This window comes from Antechinus flavipes, chromosome 6, assembly GCF_016432865.1.
Source record: "Antechinus flavipes isolate AdamAnt ecotype Samford, QLD, Australia chromosome 6, AdamAnt_v2, whole genome shotgun sequence".
NCBI lineage: Eukaryota > Metazoa > Chordata > Mammalia > Dasyuromorphia > Dasyuridae > Antechinus > Antechinus flavipes.
Genome location: NC_067403.1, coordinates 14,102,459 through 14,120,823, shown reverse-complemented (window position 1 = coordinate 14,120,823; position 18,365 = coordinate 14,102,459). Strand labels below are relative to the sequence as shown.

The window sequence follows — 18,365 nt, the reverse complement described above, 5'->3', positions numbered from 1 at the left end:
ACCTTTATCATGTCAACTCCAGCAAGGTTATTCCGGGATTCCCCCAGTTCTACTACATTTATTTTCTATGTCACCGTTTTCAGAATGTCCTTGACCAAATAGCACAAGCGATGCTGTTGAAAAGGTAATACGCTAATGTGTTCTAGGATTGGTACTGTTAGCATTGGTGTTTGAAGTACGGAATACTGTGACAGAGCCTGCTCTCTGGCCAACTTTAGACGTATCCATTTTTGGTGCGAGTGGATTAGGATAAACGAGTGGTTGTTATTGTCTTCTCCAGATCGTGTTACGGATTTAGTCGCTTCCCCTTTTCATATTTCGGACTCTTATTTGAAGAGTTACAAAAAGCGAGACTTCCAAAAGAGCGCATCTTTCTTTCTGTCTCACTCTTTTTTTCTCCTCCTAGGCCTAACTCCACCTACGACTCCTCCTCATAAAGCTAATCAAGATAATCCTTTTAGGACTTCTCCAAAGCAGAAGTCATCCTGTAAAACCAGTGTGCCACCTTCAAAGAAACCCCGCTATAGCGAATCTTCGGGTACCCAAGTAAATAATCCCATTAAGAAAGGTCCGGAACAATCGGAGCTGTACGCTCAGCTCAGCAAGACTTCAGTACTATCCAGCGGACACGAGGAGAGAAAGGCGAAACGGCCTAGTTTACGGCTATTTGGCGACCATGACTACTGTCAGTCAATTAATGCAAAAACTGAAATCCGCGTTAATTTATCGCAGGAGCTCCAGGACTCTAGACAACTAGACTTTAAAGATGCCTCCCCTGGATGTCAGGGGCAGACTCATTCTTCCACAGATTCAGACCAGTGCTACACAAGAGAGACTTTTCAGGCGAGCAAGCAGGGTTCCCCATGCGGCCACAGAAAACAGCTCCAAGACCAGGAAATCCGGGCTGAGCTGAACAAGCACTTTGGTCATCCCAGTCAAGCTGTTTTTGATGATGAAGCAGACAAGACCAGTGAACTGAGGAACAGTGATTTTAGTAACGAACAATTCTCCAAACTACCTATGTTTATAAATTCAGGACTAGCTATGGATGGTCTGTTTGATGACAGTGAAGATGAAAGTGATAAACTCAGTTACCCTTGGGATGGGACACAATCCTATTCATTGTTTGATATATCACCTTCTTGCTCTTCTTTTAATTCTCCATGTAGAGATTCAGTGTCTCCACCCAAATCCTTATTTTCTCAAAGATCCCAAAGGATACATTCTAGATCAAGGTCCTTTTCTCGACACAGGTCATGTTCCCGATCTCCATATTCCAGGTCAAGATCAAGGTCACCAGGCAGCAGATCTTCTTCAAGGTAAACCGAGTTAGAAACAAACAAAATACTCACGAATCGATTGGGCCCCAAGTCAGAAGCATTCGAAAGCCATAGCTCTTCCATTTCTTGCCACCGATGGCAGAGAGATGCCAGAGCTAGCAAGATGGTTGTTGCGCTCACGTCCTCCTCCTCTTCTCTTAAATCTTCCAGCCTGAACACGCCACGTAGAGCCAGTCAGATCAGAGAGAGCAATTTGTAAGAAACTTGCTCATCTAACTTTTTCCATTACCTGGAGAGCTGCCCTATGCCAGTATAGTTGAGATCCAGGCAGGATAAAGCTGACAATGTACCAGACCTGGTGCTCAGTGTTAACATCAATAAGAGACGCTGAGAGAGAACACATCACTCCAGACCTTTAAGCTGACTAGATGATCACAAACTGTCACTGTGAAATCTCCCCGGTAGGCAGGAGGAAAATGCCCATTTATGTAAGATGTAGCTCTAGAATCTTCGGGAGTGCCGATAAACCCCGGCTCCGTGGCAGGTGCAAATGGCTTTTTTGGTCGTTGTTGTTTTTTCCTCCCCTGCAGATCTTGTTACTACTATGAGTCCAGCCACTGCAGACACCGGGGACACCGCAGTTCTCCCTTATACGCAAGGTCACGCTCCAGATCGCCCTACGGTCGTAGGCCCAGGTGACGATGCCTTTGCTTTTCCTCCTCTGCCTCCCTTTCCTGTCTCTCGATAACGAGATGCCCAGAAATGTATTCTTCATTGTGCACTGGCAAATTGAAGTACCTGATTTAATGATTCAGTTGTGTTTCCCAGGTATGACAGCTATGAAGAATATCAGCACGAAAAGCTGAAGAGGGAAGAGTACCGCAAAGAGTATGAGAAACGGGAGTCTGAAAGGGCCAAGCAAAGAGAGAGGCAAAGGCAGAAGGCAATTGTAAGCAGCATGAAGATTCTTTTCATTCTAAAGGAATATGTTGTATTTTCTTTTTCTTTCTTTTTTTTTTTTCATTTTGTAGATCAGAAGAACTAAAACCAAGGTGGACCCTCTAGTAAAATAACTACCGATCTCTTTTAGCTTTAAAAAAAATCATTTAAATCTATCTTCAACTTTATAATATTGCTTACCTTTAGGCAAATGTCAAGTCAATATGTCTTCTTTCCCTAAACTTTAACTTTATGTTTTAAGCTACGGATTAAAACATTTAATCATCATTGAAGAGGGTTAAGATATATTGAATGAGAAAAATTAGATCTGGTCGCTCCCAGAATGAATTCCCAATTATTCCCCTGTTGCTTCTGGACCCACTATAAGATTCAAACAAAAGACATCATTTAATGTCCTTATTAATCTTTTTGAATGAGATGCTAGACATGAGTAGTCATTGCAGAGACGGGCTCGAGTCAGATTTGGGCAAGGTGAAACTTGGAAGACTGAGAGAGATTTTAGGGACAATTATCATTCCTTGACATTTCCATGAATATACAACCCGATTATTTATGCCCATTTATTCACACGTTCCAGCTGTTTTCTTTGCAGAGCCCATTATGTTCTATAATACCATGTTTTCTCAGACCCTCCATGGACCAGGTCTAGAGATAGTAATAAATTTCTTTATAAAAATTCAGTTTGGGCCTATCCTCATAATTCAGGCTGACTCTCAACCATCCCTTACCATCTGTAGCCAGTTGGCCACAGTGTTTCTCCCCCTTCCCCAAACAGCTGCTGAAGCCGTTGCTAATGTGTGCCTTCACCCCAGCAAACCACTGCAACTCCCTGGCTTGTTAGCCTAGCCATTGCTCGAACAATCACCGGCAGCTACTTTAGTAAGTCTGGGGAAGTTCCATTGCATTTGGCTATAGATCCAAAGAGCTGAGAGGGAGTAGTACATTTGGTATTTTTAGTGATGACCTATCTCCATCACAATTTAAGGGAAGATTGCAATGCTGGCTATTCCAAAATAGGGAAAGAGAGAAGGGGGCGGGAAAGGGAGAGAGAAAGACAGACAGACATGGGAGAAAGCTGAAAAAGAAATAACCGATATCAGATTGTAGCTAATCCATTTATAGGCTGGAGAGAAAAATGTCCAAAAGCAAGCAAGAGATTGGTCAATAATAGGCACGAAAAGGAAGGACATTGAAATTTGGAATGAAATCAGACTAGTAGGGTGACAGAATTAGTAGATTTAGAGTAGCTGGGGCTCAGCTATAGAATCTAGGACTCACAAATACTTGTAACAGCTCTCATATGACATCTTTTTTTTTTTTTTTTAGCTATGAAATGAGTTGCGGTTTAATTCATTAAAATTTCTGAAAACTAGTGAAAATTAAAATCCCATTTGGGAAGTATTTTGAAAATATATTTAATTGGAGCCCAATCTAAGATAGGAAAAATATCAGTGACCTGTGTGGGAAAAAAAGACATATTTTAAGTGTTTTCAGATTTGGTTTTTATTAGATTAAAAAAAACACTTCATTATATTACCTCGTTGACAGTGTATACCTCTGCAAAATGATCATGTTGTAACTAATAACTTTTTATGACTAACTAGTAAGAAAGTAAATCAAAAAAAGTTTTTTTTTTTCATGTAGACAGCTGAAAAAATAACATTAAAATGTCTCCATACATATATAATGACCCATGTGTGGAAATCTTTCCATCTTTAGGGAGATAATATCTATTCATCAATGACTGGGTGGGCCATATTCTCATAGAGGACCATTAAAAACTTCTGAGAAATTTTAAAGAAAAAACAGGGAGCCATGATTGACATTTTGTAGGTCTTTCAAGATTAACAATGGACAAACTTCTTACTAATTGACACTTACCATATCAGACACATACGATTAAATTGTTTGTTGCTGTTGGCATTTGTTTTGTCTGTCCCAAACACCATCTTAAGAACCACCAGGGTCTTTCTGCAAATCGTTCTAAGCTCCATTTTTTAGGTTTAAAAAAGTTTAAAGTCATTTAGGATATTTTAATGGAACATTGTGAGCCAAAACTCAGTATTTTACATCTAAACTACAACTGTTTTAATTTCCGGTGGAATTTCCAGTCCAGTCTATTTGCAATCTGTACAATTTGCTGCCAAAAAAACATGATAATGAGATGTTAATTTAAAATGTGAAAAAAGAAATTATGATATGGCCTGGCATTTAAAACCAAATCTTTAGTGCTTGGGCAATGACTCTGGCATTTTAATTTTGCCAGATCAATCGTGCCCAAGTTGACCTAGCGAAACAAAATTCAAAGCCCTAGCAATGCTTAGCCAATGACAGACCAACGGCATCATAGAGTCTTTGATGTTAAGATAATTAGGCCATATTTTTGATACTCATTTTTGTAGGGAGGAAATGATTTTTTTATGTGAAGTGGTATTGTATTCTATGGCTAAGAGCATCGTTAACCCAAATGTACTCCCAAACTATTCTGAGGTCTAAACAGTCATCATGAATACCCTGTACACATGCTGCTCTCTTAGACACTCATCCATTTTTCCTCAAGGGTATACTTCTTTCTATCTCCTGAACCTATATGTGTATAGTAGTCCTGAACATGCCTAATCTTGACTGATCTCCAAAGATAGGCAAGAACTATCTAGAACTAACAAGAACTGGTTAGTCTGGAGACTTCCCCTTCAAACAATTGGAGTTTCTTTTCAGAATTCAAAACATAAAATCAAGACTCAATAAACACCAATGGAAGCACCTTATGTCTTCCAGACTTAGCTCTCTGAATATATCGTTAACACCATCATTTTCTTATTAAAAAGAATATGTTTTAGATATTTTATTGGAGCTATCTGGATAATTGTTTTTATCTTTCCACATCTTTTCATGCAGTTCTTCCCCTTTTTCCAACTTTTGTCCATGTTCTAGTGTGGGATTCCTTTGTTCCTTTGTCCCTATCTGAATGAGAACTACTAGAGGACACCAAATCACCTTTAGTTTGGAGAATGAGCTCAGGAGTCTTTAATTATTTGGATTGAAAAGAAGAAGGATTTTCACATTATATGATTCTTAACATAGAAGTGAAAATCGGGGATTAAATTCATCCTGTCTTTTCTATTTTGTTTTCCAGCATTGCAAAAATAATGTTTAATGATTTAGGTTTTAGCCAAATTCAACCTATTCTGGGTAGTTCATAATTTGAAACAACAGCTTTTCCCCAGTTTACTAATTGCCCTCATACTGTTTTTGATATTAGATAATGCAAAGTCAGTTGATGTAAGTCTGTTTCTGTATTTGTCCCCTGTGTTTTGACTTAATGAGAATTTACTATTCTTGTTAATGCAACATAAACCTTAACTTTTATTATATACCCCAGCAGCAAATTATTCTTTATAAATATAAAGGAATTTGAGAATAGAAGATAGTTGTCCAATGTTATGCATTTCCTTAAAGATTATAAAAATTAAATGAATCCTATTTTGAAGTTTTTTCAAGATTTTTAGAATTTCAATTCCATAAGCATTTTTTTCTATGTCAGTAATAATAATAATTTCACAAAGAAATATCTTCATGTCAGTGAAGACATACATTTTTATCTTCAAAGAGATAAAATGGTTTGCCCTAGTCTTAGAGCTATTAAGTATGAAGGTATCCTAAAGGCCAGAGTTCTTTCCATTTTTCATGGCACCATGTAGCTCCTATGAAGTAAACATTTTAGGGAGTAGGGTGGGGTGGGGAAGAGATGATCTGGATTAAGCGACTTGCCCAGGGTAACATAACTAGTAAATATCAAGAGTCTGAGATTGGATTTGAACACAGGTCCTCTAGGGCTGGTGTTCTATCCACTGCACTAAGCTGTCCCATCATTTTTAACATTTATGAATACCTATAAAATTTGCCTGCAACTTTTGTTTAAATTTTCAGACAAAATTTGTTATCTGCCTAAAATAGAAATTGTTAAGAAAACTAATACTTGAAATAAAGGAGTTTGGTAGTTAGCAGTTCATTAACATTCTGTATTTGTGCTTTTATGAACAGGCAACTTAAGGGTTTCATTATATAGCCGTAGAAGAATCAAATGATTTTTTTGTTATGTAGTGTTCCACAACAAAGATTTTAGCATGGGGACAGACAATTGTTTTTCTCTGGGGACAGCAGAGATTTTGTCTCCTTCTTGTTTTTTTTTTTTTTTTTTTTTTTTTTTGTTTGTTTGTTTGTTTGTTCATTTTTTAGAATAAAATTAAGGAGAGACATTTGAAGCACTAAAACTTCCATCAGTATCAGAGAGGGACTGTGGCAGGGCCAGAATGGATGAATGATGAACTGTGGAATAGGAGGTGATCCAGATTGGGGCCTTAGTTCTTCCCCTTACCTGTGTGATATTGGACAATCAGTTGAGTTGAAGGAACCTGTTTCCTCATTGTGTGTGTGTGTGTGTGTGTGTGTGTGTGTGTGTGTGTGTGTAAGAAATTATATCTTAGACTCCATCTGGCTCTAGTCTGTAGTATCTTGCATTTCCTTCCAAACTCAATATATCTATCCTGTTTTTTCCCCATTACCTGGTGGTCAACTTCACTCCTAAATGGATAGTAGGCTCTCACCCTTGTCATCCTGGGCAATAACTGCAATGCTAAAGAGAGTTTCTGCCCAATTCTGTCTAAACAGGGATACGTTTATATAAGGTTGTAGAACCAAGGACTGGAAAGATCATCACCCTTAGCTCTCCTCTCCTAGAGGTGGGGAAGTGACTTGACTGGGGTCACAGAGGAATATAAGGAGCAGAGCTGGAAATGGAATGGAAGTCCTTTTCAAAGTCAGTACTCCTCCTCCACCCTAGTGCCATGGATTTCAGTTTGAATTTCTAAATTCTCTTAAGTTTATTAAATCCCTTACTGGTAATTCATAGGATCAAAGAGTCATAGATTTAGAGCCAAAAAAATCTGTAAAAATCACAAAGGCCAGCCTCTTTTTTTTTTCTTTCTTTTTCTTCCTTTCTTTCTTTTTCTTCCTTCCTCCCTTCCTTCCTTCCTTCCTCCCTTCCTTCCTTCCTTCTTCCTTCCTCCCTCCTTCCTTCCTTCCTCCCTTCCTTCCTTCCTTCCTTCTTCTTCCTTCCTTCCTTCCTTCCTTCCTCCCTTCCTTCCTTCCTTCCTTCCTTCCTTTCTTCCTTCCTTCCTTCCTTCTTCCTTCCTCCCTTCTTTCCTTTTTTCCTTCTTCCTTCCTTCCTTCCTTTTTTCCTTCCTTTTTTCCTTCCTTCCTTCCTTCCTTCCTTCCTCCTTCCTTCCTTCCTTCCTTCCTTCCTTCCTTTCTCCCTTCCTCCCTCCCTCCTTCTTTTCCCCTTTCTTTCTTTTTTTCTTTCTTTCTTTCTTTCTTTTTCTTTCTTTCCTTCTTTCTCTTTCTTTCTTTCCCCCTTTCCTCCTTTTCCCCTTTTCCCCTTTTTTTCTTCCTTCCTTCCTTTCTTTTTTTCTCTTAAGAAAACTCAGACCCAGAAAGGTGAAATAGCTTCCTAAAATTACAGAATCAGAATCTGAACTCAGGTCCTCTAGTTCCAGTCTTCTTTCTGCTACCATATGGTTCTCAGCTCTCAGAAATAATTTCTTTGCAATTCAATTTCTTATGTATATTTCTAACATCTTTCTTTACATGGTATTAAACTACCTAAAAGATTTTTTTTTAAAGCACATACTACACATACACATACCTGCCTGCCAGAATATGTACATGAGAACACTCTGCTGTTTTTGTCATTCTCTTTAAGTAAATAAAATGGGATGTGGTGTTATGATCCCATTGCTATGGGCATCTGGGGGAGAGACAGCACAGTTCTGTGGTTATTATCACTAGCTATTTATTATTTATTGACCTATTCGATGTGGTATGGTACAGTAGCCCAATTACATTTTTGGAGGATGTTTGAGTTATACAATCTATGTGAAAATGAATCTGGCAGCTGGTTCTACTTCATCCAGCCGGCTCTTGTGGTTTAGTAACTAATATAAGTGAAACTGTCCTTTATCAACTGTTTCAGCTCAGTGAAAACTCTGATTTGCTGAGGCATTCTTTAAGAGAGATTTCTGCATCCATTTAATCTAAATTATAAAGCTGTTGAAATGCCAAAATGCAATCCTATTAATTTATCCAACCCTATTACCCCTATAGGATTATTACTATGAAAATCTACTTTTATCTGGCTTTTATTCTGAAGCATAAATTTGAAAAATCCTATAGAGTTGAAGCAGGGAAAGTATCTGATACTAATTTCTAACTTGAATTACTTGTTTTTATAATTTTATTTTTATAATGAATTTAACAGTAATGAACATTTTGATATAAAAAAATGAAAAAGTTTTGTATAAGAAACTAATTCAATCAGATACAGTTTCTTTTTAAGATATATATATATATACATACATATATATATATAATATATATATGATCCATAAATACATAAATTCAACAAAGTAAAAATAGAAGTGCTCTGTTTCTATCTATTTCTGTACTTTTTTTGGCTTTTATTCTGAAAATATAAATTTGAAGAATCCTAGAGAGCTAAGGCAGGGAAAGTATCTGATACCAATTTCTAACTTGAATTACTTATTTTTACAATTTTTATTTTTATTGTGAATTTAACAATAATGAACACTTTGGTATGGAAAAGATAATGAAAAAACTTTGTATAAGAAACTAATTCCATCAGCTATAGTTTGTTTTTAAGAAATATATATTATGTATGACCCATAAATACATAAATTTAACAAATCAAAAATAAAAGTACTCTGTTTATATATCCTTCTATTTTTTTTTCTGTGCATTTTAAAATGTTTAACAGATGCTATTTTGGGGGGAGATTAAGAGGACAACTATCACTACCCCCTACATCTTTTCCCTCTTGTAGTCCACCCTTATATAACAAATATGTATAGTACAGCAAAACAAATCTGTTCATTGACCATATCTGCAAATACCTATCTCATTCTGCATCTGTAACTTAATACCCCCCTGTCAAAGAGTGGGAGGTGTTTCCTTTTAACTTTTTAACAAAGAGGAGAACATTTTAGATTTAAAATCATATAAAATTCATATGATTCTTTTTGTAAAAAGATAAAAAAGTTCTATGACCAATATTCAAATTTTGACATACAATGAATAAATCTTCTTTGATCTAACCTAAGTCTTAGTCATTTAAGTCCATTTCTTTTTGCTCTGCTCTCAGTGGAAACAGAGAACAGTAAGCCCCTTTTTAGGTACCCTCATGATATTCTTGGAGATAGTTCTAAGATCTCCATCTTTTCTGATGACCAGATAACACCATTCCCTTTAACCCTGTCAAGTCTCTTGAAGTTTCATGCAGACAATTGCTTTTTTTCCAGAAATCAAAGAATTACTTGTTATTTTTTTTTAATTAGCCTCAGGCTACAAAAATGACTTTGCTATTTTTGCTGGTAAAAATGTTAACTAACAATAGGTATAAAAGCCCAAGTTCTTATAAGTGGACTACTCTGTAACCAGACCTAGGGAAGCAAAGAGAGCTTTTTTTCCCCACTGGCTTCTCGTTCAGGGCTCTACTCAGATGGGAGATATCAGTATCTGTGGGACATGTTTTTTTTTTTTTTTCCTATTTGCTAAATTGATGACAAACTTTATAACTTTTAAAAATGGACATCCCCTTATCTATTTCCTGATGAAAAGCAAACATATGGAGCCAAATTATTTTTCCAAAGAAAGGCCATCAAACTTGTGATGGAAGAGTTTTTAGTCGGTCTAGAGTTTTTGAGATGTAGCCTTGTTCTTTCTTTGACCTGGCCTAGTGATTTCATTGGCATTGAGAACTCCTGATTCCAGTGATCACTGCTCTGCAACAGTCTTAAAGCATTTTCTGAGGTAACTGAGGATGACTTGTCCAGGTCACACAGATGTGTGTCAGTTTCCCTGGCTCCAAGACTCAGTTTCTCCACTTGACTGCTTCTCAAGTCTTTATAAGACATAGAATATTCCCATCCAGCATAAAAAGGTGATGTCTAAGAAAGAAAAAGGAGACAGCAAAGAAGGAAAAAGAACATTGGGGAAATTAGCATAAAAACAACATAAACATACTCAATCCATGGAAGGTCCTTCCTCCTTGAATGGAGTGAACTTGACCTGTAAGCTCACATTCAGCAAACTTGTATATTTGTCTCTAGATACACGTATGACTTCCTCTTCCAGCACCAACATGAAGGCTTTTCTTGTTTTCCCTATAGGAAGAGCGTCGTGTGATTTATGTTGGAAAAATCAGAGCTGACACCACCCGGACAGAACTAAGGGACCGTTTTGAAGTTTTTGGTGAAATTGAGGAGTGCACAGTAAATCTGCGGGATGATGGGTGAGAAGCTTCAAGATTATTTCTTGTTTAGAAGCTGACATTATGTAAAAAATTATGGCCATAAGATTCCTGGGATGGGAGTTGCCAGTGTAAGTGCTTTGAAAGATGACATGTTGAGTTCAAAACCTTATTTATTTTCTTTCATCCCTATTTATTAATCTTTCTAGTTGAGATTTCCTGTCCCAGAAAGAAGTATTTAGCTGCCTGACAGGACAATCACCCTGATAAATGGAGGCAGAGGTTTAGGTGTTGCAAAGGGAAGGGGTCTCTTGAGGTAGAAAGGGTTCCGCTTGTATATGTTAATGCTTCGTAGTAGTCACTGAACTTTCTCCCCCTTTTGTCTGTTACAGAGACAGCTATGGTTTCATCACCTACCGCTATACTTGTGATGCTTTTGCTGCTCTTGAAAATGGATACACTTTGCGCAGGTCGAATGAACCCGACTTTGAGCTGTACTTTTGTGGACGCAAGCAATATTTCAAGTCTAACTATGCAGACCTAGGTATGGATTTTTATTGTACATGGGATGAGGACTACAGAATGTAAAGATCAGAATGCGAATGAATATAATCCATGGGCACCTGAGGTTAGACTTTAGCTTTGTCTTATTGGAGAGAGGATTTTATGTACAAAGCAACCTCAGAGGTGATGGGCTTTGGAAAGAAATCCATATCTTTCAGCTCTAGGTTCAAGTTCTCATTTTCTGGGTGACATGCATAGATTTTTGTTAAAAAAAATTAATAACTAATATTGAATCCTTCATGCAAATATAATATCGTAATTATTTTTTATCAAAACGGCAATCTAAAAATTCTTGTTTTCTCATCTCCCATATTCAATATCACTTGCTATGAATTACAGCCCATGAGGGGAAATATCTAGCTTTTGATATAAATATTCTCCTTTTCTCTTTATAAAGGTTTTTTTTTTTTTCCAACAGCATGTAAATCCCTGAATAAAAAGGCTTTTAAGAAGCTTATTCATCTCTGAGACTTTTTTTTTTTAAGAATGCTACTACCAAGACATCTCATATAAATTTTTAAAAATGAATTAATGACTACAATCATTAAAATTATTGCACAGTCCTACACCAGGACATTAACAATTTCTTGTTTATATAAAGTCTTCGGCCTTATATAAGTGAACAAATGGTTATAAAATGTTGTATTTTCTTTTCTCAAACCAAGTGTTGTCTTCTTAGAGTAATTGGCATAGGTGATGTGCATTGTTCAGAGTGAATATGCCATAATTCACTTCACTGGCTAAATAGATGGTTTAAAGCAGGAGGAAGGTAGCTGACTGTTAGATAGAAGGCTGGTGATGAAAACATAAAAGGTGGCAAGTCATTTGTTCAAATGTTGACTGATAAAAACAGGCAAGACAGATTGAAGTCTCAGGTTGATTTGACTTATTTTCTTCAGTGATGAAGGCCGAGGTGTTTCTAGTCTCTCGAAACTTGTAGAATTTCAAATAAGCTAAAGAAAGGGAGTTTTTAGAACATGATTCATCATTAGGAAAAGGAAGTGTGGATGGTACTCCCAAATTGTACTTGATTGTCCTTGAAATATTTCAAGAGTAGAATTTTTCCAAGTAGCTATTATCCTTTTCCTTCCATATAATAATAGAAATTGTTTAAATCTCTGCTAATCTAGATCTTTGTTTTTGGAAAAGTGTATCTGAGATGCATTTTCTAACCCACAACTTCTTGAGGAAGGTTTTTATTAAACACAGATGTTAAAGATATCTTAAGTGAAAAAAAAATACCACATTTAAAAGTAAAAAAGATGTACGTGTGTTGGGGGATTTCAAAGATAAATACGTTTGCATCAGTTCTATTGTCTATATTTAAAAAATCACATCAACAGTAATGGAGACAAAAGGCTCTCAAGTGCATTAGAGGCAAATAAAAACTTAGTCAATCAATAAGCATTATTAAGTACCGATGCAGGAACTGTTCTAGGTTCTGAATATACAAATATAGAAGTCAGATAGTCCCTGTTCCCAAAAAGCTTATATTCTACCAAAAAGATACCACATATTCACAGAGAAGTAACTAAAGAATCTATACAAAGTAAAATCATGTTTAATTAGAACTCAACTAATAAGAACCTTCAACCAAACAGAGGTTTTACTTGTGGTGCATAGAGTAATAAGGTGCCATAAGCAGAAAACAACCTTATTATTAATGTTTAAAGACAATCCAAGGAAAATCTTAAGGTTTATAATCATTGAGCCTAATCTTAGAGATAGCATTCAGCTCTTCAATTGTATATAATGAAAATTCACATTCAAATTGACGATGTTGAAATTCTACCAGATCCTAATTATAACTCAGTTTAATTCTTTGAATATTTATTAAACATTTATCAGTATGTTAAATGTTGGAATTTGTAAGCAGAATCAGAATATTCTTGCCTTCAAAGAGCTTATGTTCTAATGAAGGTATACACTATGTACACACACAAAGTAAATTCAAAATAGTTTGAGGTACAGTCAGGGGCAAAGCATTAACAAGTGAGAATAACAAGAGAGACTTGTAGGAGGTAGCATTTGATCTCATCCTTAAAGGCTGCTAGCATTTGATCTCATCCTTAAGGGCTGTTAGGAATTCTTAGATATTTACATGAGAGGGGAACATATTCTAGACTGATGACAGTAGCCCATCGGCAGAAAGAAGATGCAAAGTTGTGTAGGAGAAAAGCAGGCAGACCAGTTTGGCTAAAACTTACTGTTGTGAATAACGTGAAATAAAACTGGAAATCTTGACTGGGCCAATATTAGAAAGGACTTGAAATGCCAGATAGAGGAGTTACTTATTGATTTTAGAGTCAATAGTGAACCACTGAAGCTCCTTGAGCTGGGCAATGACAGCCATACCTATGCTTTAAGAAAATCTATTTTAGCAGTTGTATGGAAGATGGATTGAAGAGGAAATTGGAGATGGGGTCAATCAGGAAGCTGTTAGAATAGAACAGGTAAGAGGTGATGGGGGCTTAAATTATAGTAGTGCTTAGGTAAGTGGAGATATAGGGATGGATACCAGAGATGCCGTAAAGGTGCAGTTAACAAGACTTGGCAGTGGATTTGGATACAGGGAGTAACAAAGACTGAAACTTGTGTTTCAGTGACTCGAGATTGTGAATCTGGTTAGGAAGTTGATTATTCTTTGAACAGAAACAGAAATTAGGGAGAAGGATGGATTAAGTGGAAAGATAATGAGTCACATTCTGGACATGTAAAGATTCAGATTTGGCTATGGGGTATCTAGGTGAAGCTGGCCAACAGGTTGTTTACAAGAGAGTGTCACACAAGAAAGATGAGGAACAGATATAGTTTTGGGAGTTATCTGGCTATAAATGATAGCTGATAGAAAAGTTGTTAGGATTATTAAGAGACATTATAGAGTGAAAAGGACCAAGGGTAGAACCCCGGAGTATTCTCATATATAAGGTATGAGACAAAGATTAGGCTGTGGAAGAGCAGTAAAACTGAGAAAAGAGAATTAAGAACTAATATTTACACAAAAGCCAAAGGTAGAGAGGATATCCAGAAATAAGTGGTGGGAAATGGGGGTGGGAGGAGATGTCAGCCATTTCAGATGTTATCCAAAGGTCAAGAAGGATAAAAATTATGGAAATGCTAGTGGGATTAGTTAAGAGACCAAATAATCTGGAGAGAGTAGTTTATATCAAGTGACTGAAGTGGACAGGGATATGCCTCAGCAGTTACTGGGACAAGCTTCCATTTCTGAATGTGAACTCTTTTTTTCCAGGCCTTAGTTTCAGATATGTGTATCTATATAAAGACATAACTGTATCTTTCTATAATTGTAATGGTACAATTATTACACATCAAAAATGAAAAACTCAAAAGGGAGTAAGTTCAGTGATAGAAATACAAAAATAGTGAAAAAATAACATTGCATTTAAATTCTCTGCTAAAATGATTTGAACAAAAAAATTCAGGAGGGTAAACAAATGGACCAATTTTTTTATTACCACGTTGAACTTAATATTAAGAGATCAGAAGCTGGACTTCAAAAGATTGAGAATTAGGTGAGGAAGTAAAGGGACAAAGGGTAAGTGACTTTTTGTCCTAGGAATTTCTCCATGAGAGGGCTGGAATCATCTTCCTTGAGGATTTTTATCATCAGTCAACCTGTAGCTATGTTAATGCATAGTATATATTTAATATATTCTGTGTCCATCCATCCAGCTGTCCATCCATCTATCCAAGTATTTATCTATCTATCTATCTATCTATCTATCTATCTATCTATCATCTTTCTTTCAACCTACCTATCATCAAAATAGTGGCCAACATGGTCAAAAAAACTAATGATAAATTATTTCTATTTTCTTTTGGCAGAATGGTGATAAATTAGAAAATATGAGACAAATATTTTTTAAATGGTCAGTATGTTGACTTTTTTGTGCTAGACTATCAAAGAAAATATTATAAGTCAGACTTTGTATGGAGTGCATAGTGAAAAGTGTTAGAAATACAAGAAAGAAGTAAGGAAGAAAAGAAGGAAGGAGCATCAAAATGTTTTAATACCAAAAAGAAAAAGTGATTTTGTTACCACCAGATCAGATTTAATGTACATTAAAAATATATTTATAAAAATTCAATTTTCTATATAATGTTCCTGTTTGTCCTTCTATTTTTATCAATATATTCAGATTTCTTGATTATTTAGTTAAGTTTAGTTAAACAGACAATTTAAAAAAGGTAGATCAAAATCACACATACCTACTTTGACAGAACTTTTAAAAAGTTTAAACTTAACTAATTCATGAATTATCATAGATAATCACAGATGATCACAGATTCTCTCTAAGGAATCTGACTTACAGTATTTTTCTGTTCTGCCAGTTGTTCTATGTAATGGCACAAGTGAAGATGTTGTTTCTCCACTCTTTATTACAGCTAAATTCTGATAGCTAGATAACTTTTCACAATAACCAGTATTGACACTATCCCTGCCATTTTGATTTGATAACTGCTCCATGATTACAAGCTCTCAGTAAAATAAAGAAATCATCATTTGGGAATAAAATCATCCATTCAGCTTTTCTTCACTAATCGCTTGTCTTTTGGACTGGGCAATGATTACTGTTCCAGTAATCATTGGGACAGACTCCCATTGCTAAAGGAGAACTATTTTTTCTAGTCCTTAGCTTCAGATGCAAGAAGCTGTATTAAGATATCATAATGATACATTTATCATGTCTCAAATCTCAATGACTCAGAAGAGGCCAATAAGTTCAAGTGATAGAAAAAGTACAAAAAGAGTGAGAAAAATGACATATTTAAATTTTGTATTAAAATGGATTGAGGCTGATTGCTGAAGAATTTTAAAGATTATTCCCCACCACAGTGAACAGCATGTGAATCAGTAAATTATAGCACCAGGATTTCTTGGTATTATATTTTATGACTTATGAATAAAACATAATAGTGTTTATTAATATGGTTGGTTGAAAAAAAGTATTATGGTCAATGTTGTATCTGAAGTATTTTGTTTTTCTTTAAACATAAGACACAAAAAATGAAGTAAGAGGGCCTAGTGGGAGGTACTCCATTCCTTTCTCTGTGTCAGGTCTTCTGATAAACCATATTACCCCTCACTGTCATGAAAGAAAATGTAGTCCTTCAAGTTTTAAAAGACCAATTATATATATAAACTGATACATACACATATATATGTGTATGCATGTATACATGTTTTATATCATTATATCATGTTATATTATGTTACATTACTATATATTATATTAAATGTATTTATATTATTATATCATGCTATTTTGCATTAGTTTATTTTACTATATGTTATATTATATTTTGTTTTATTATGTTATATTACATTATATCACATTATATTATATTGTATTCCCAGGGAAGGTACAAAGGATACAACCCAGGCAGAGAATCAGAATAAATGTCAGATCTGGATTTTAGTTATACTTCAGTCTATAATCTATTTCATGACCTTAAGCAATAATAATGATGATGTTGGTTCTGGTGATGATACAATATACCTGGAAATCTTTCCTTCTTCATCTCCTCCCTGAATTCCTTCAGACCCTGGTTAAAATCCTTTTTTCTACAAGGAACCTTTCTCAATTCCCCTTAACACTTAGGATCTTTCTTCTGTTGCTTATCTCCAGTTTATCCTGTGTAAATCTTGATTGTACATAGTTATTTTCATGTCTTCCCCATTAAACTGGAAGCTCCTGAAGAACAGGGATTGTCTTTTACTAATTTTGTATCCCTAGTGCCTAGTATAGTGACTGGCAGCTAGTCAATAGATGCCTAATAAACATTAACTGACTGACATTTATGTAGCATTTTAAGATTTATCAAATGAGTTTTTCACAAAATCCTGTTGTGATGTAAATGTTATTTTTATTTTATAGATGAGGTTTTAGAAATAGGTTAAATAACATCTTTAGAGCAGAGGATGGGAGAGAAAAAAATTACACGATAAATTTATTATATATTTAAACAGGATAACAAGTTGTACATAATGGATTTGTAGTTTCACGGGCAATCATCTTGGTTGTTGTTATAACATGTTATGGAAATGTTTGTTTTGTTCCATGAATTAAAAATAAATACATAAACTTTTAAACTAAAAAAAAGAAAGAAAGCAGTTAGATGTTTGCTCAGCCATAGTATTAACATCAAAGCTGTGATTCTCCACCCAACTTTCTTTCTGTTATACCATCTTGCTTAGCCTTGTAGAGAGTAGGAATTGTTTCCCTTTTGGGGTCTGTTTCCTCAACAGCTAGCCCAGTGCCTGGCATATGGTAGGTGCTTAATAAATGCTTACCGATTGACTAATTCATTTCAATTGCCCCATTTGAAATACAAGGAGAAAAAATACTTGCTTATCCTATAGAAATGGTATAATCATAAAAAGAAATGAGTTAACGTGTTCTACCTGTGTCACATTATCATTGTGCTTCATACCCAGTGGCTAATGGATGTTTGTTGAGTTGAATTAACATGATGATGATTGTGAATATCTAGTGAAACCAGTCATCTCGTCCTCGTGTTCGATGAGGTTTTGACAGTTGTCCAGGAAAGCAGCTTCTGACTTGCCGCTAATTTTGTTTCAGATTCACACTCGGATGATTTCGACCCTGCTTCCACCAAGAGCAAATATGATTCTCTGGATTTTGATAGTTTACTGAAAGAGGCCCAGAGAAGTCTCCGCAGGTAACAAGCCCAGAGGCTGAGGATAATGGAGGGATGGTGAATACCTCACAGGACATCACGTCCTTCAATACGGACTCTTGAAAGTCATACTAAGGAGTTTATCCTACTTTACACTCTCTGTACAAAAATTAAAAAAAAAAAACAAAAAAACAAACAAAAAAAAAAGGTTTACATGAACACGGCTGCTCATGAGGGAAGAGGCCAAAGGGACATCCAGTAAGCACATGTTTATCCATGGGGGTTAGCTTTGCTTTCCTGGGATGACAGTGGAGGTGGTTGTGGTGTTTTGTGTGTGTGTGTGTGTGTGTGTGTGTGTGTGTGTGTGTGTGTTGTGTGTGTGTGTGAGCACGCATACATGCGTGTGTATGTGTATATCTTTGTGTTGGGGGGGGGTGAGGGTTCAAGCAATGACTGGAGAGAGTGCAAATGCAAACCATTTGAAGCGACAGCAGTTCCATAGAGAGACACTTAAAACCTAGAACTTCAAAATGTCCGTGCTGTATCAAAAAAGGAAAACTAAAAGGAAAAAAGCA

At 35.9% G+C, this 18,365-nt stretch overlaps 1 protein-coding gene across 5 annotated transcripts in view; it reads left to right on the top strand.

Moving 5' to 3' along the window:
* PPARGC1A (PPARG coactivator 1 alpha) overlaps positions 1–18,146 on the top strand; it is a 739,677-nt gene extending 721,531 nt beyond the window's left edge. For all 5 annotated transcript variants that reach the window (XM_051963878.1, XM_051963881.1, XM_051963879.1 and 2 more), the window contains 6 exons: positions 407–1,319; positions 1,871–1,975; positions 2,109–2,229; positions 10,484–10,605; positions 10,956–11,107; positions 17,733–18,146. In XM_051963878.1, the coding sequence (XP_051819838.1) occupies positions 407–1,319; positions 1,871–1,975; positions 2,109–2,229; positions 10,484–10,605; positions 10,956–11,107; positions 17,733–17,836 (1,517 nt within the window). In that variant the 3' untranslated portion in view covers positions 17,837–18,146. The remainder of the gene's footprint in view (positions 1–406; positions 1,320–1,870; positions 1,976–2,108; positions 2,230–10,483; positions 10,606–10,955; positions 11,108–17,732) is intronic.
* Positions 18,147–18,365: the final 219 nt, after the last annotated feature.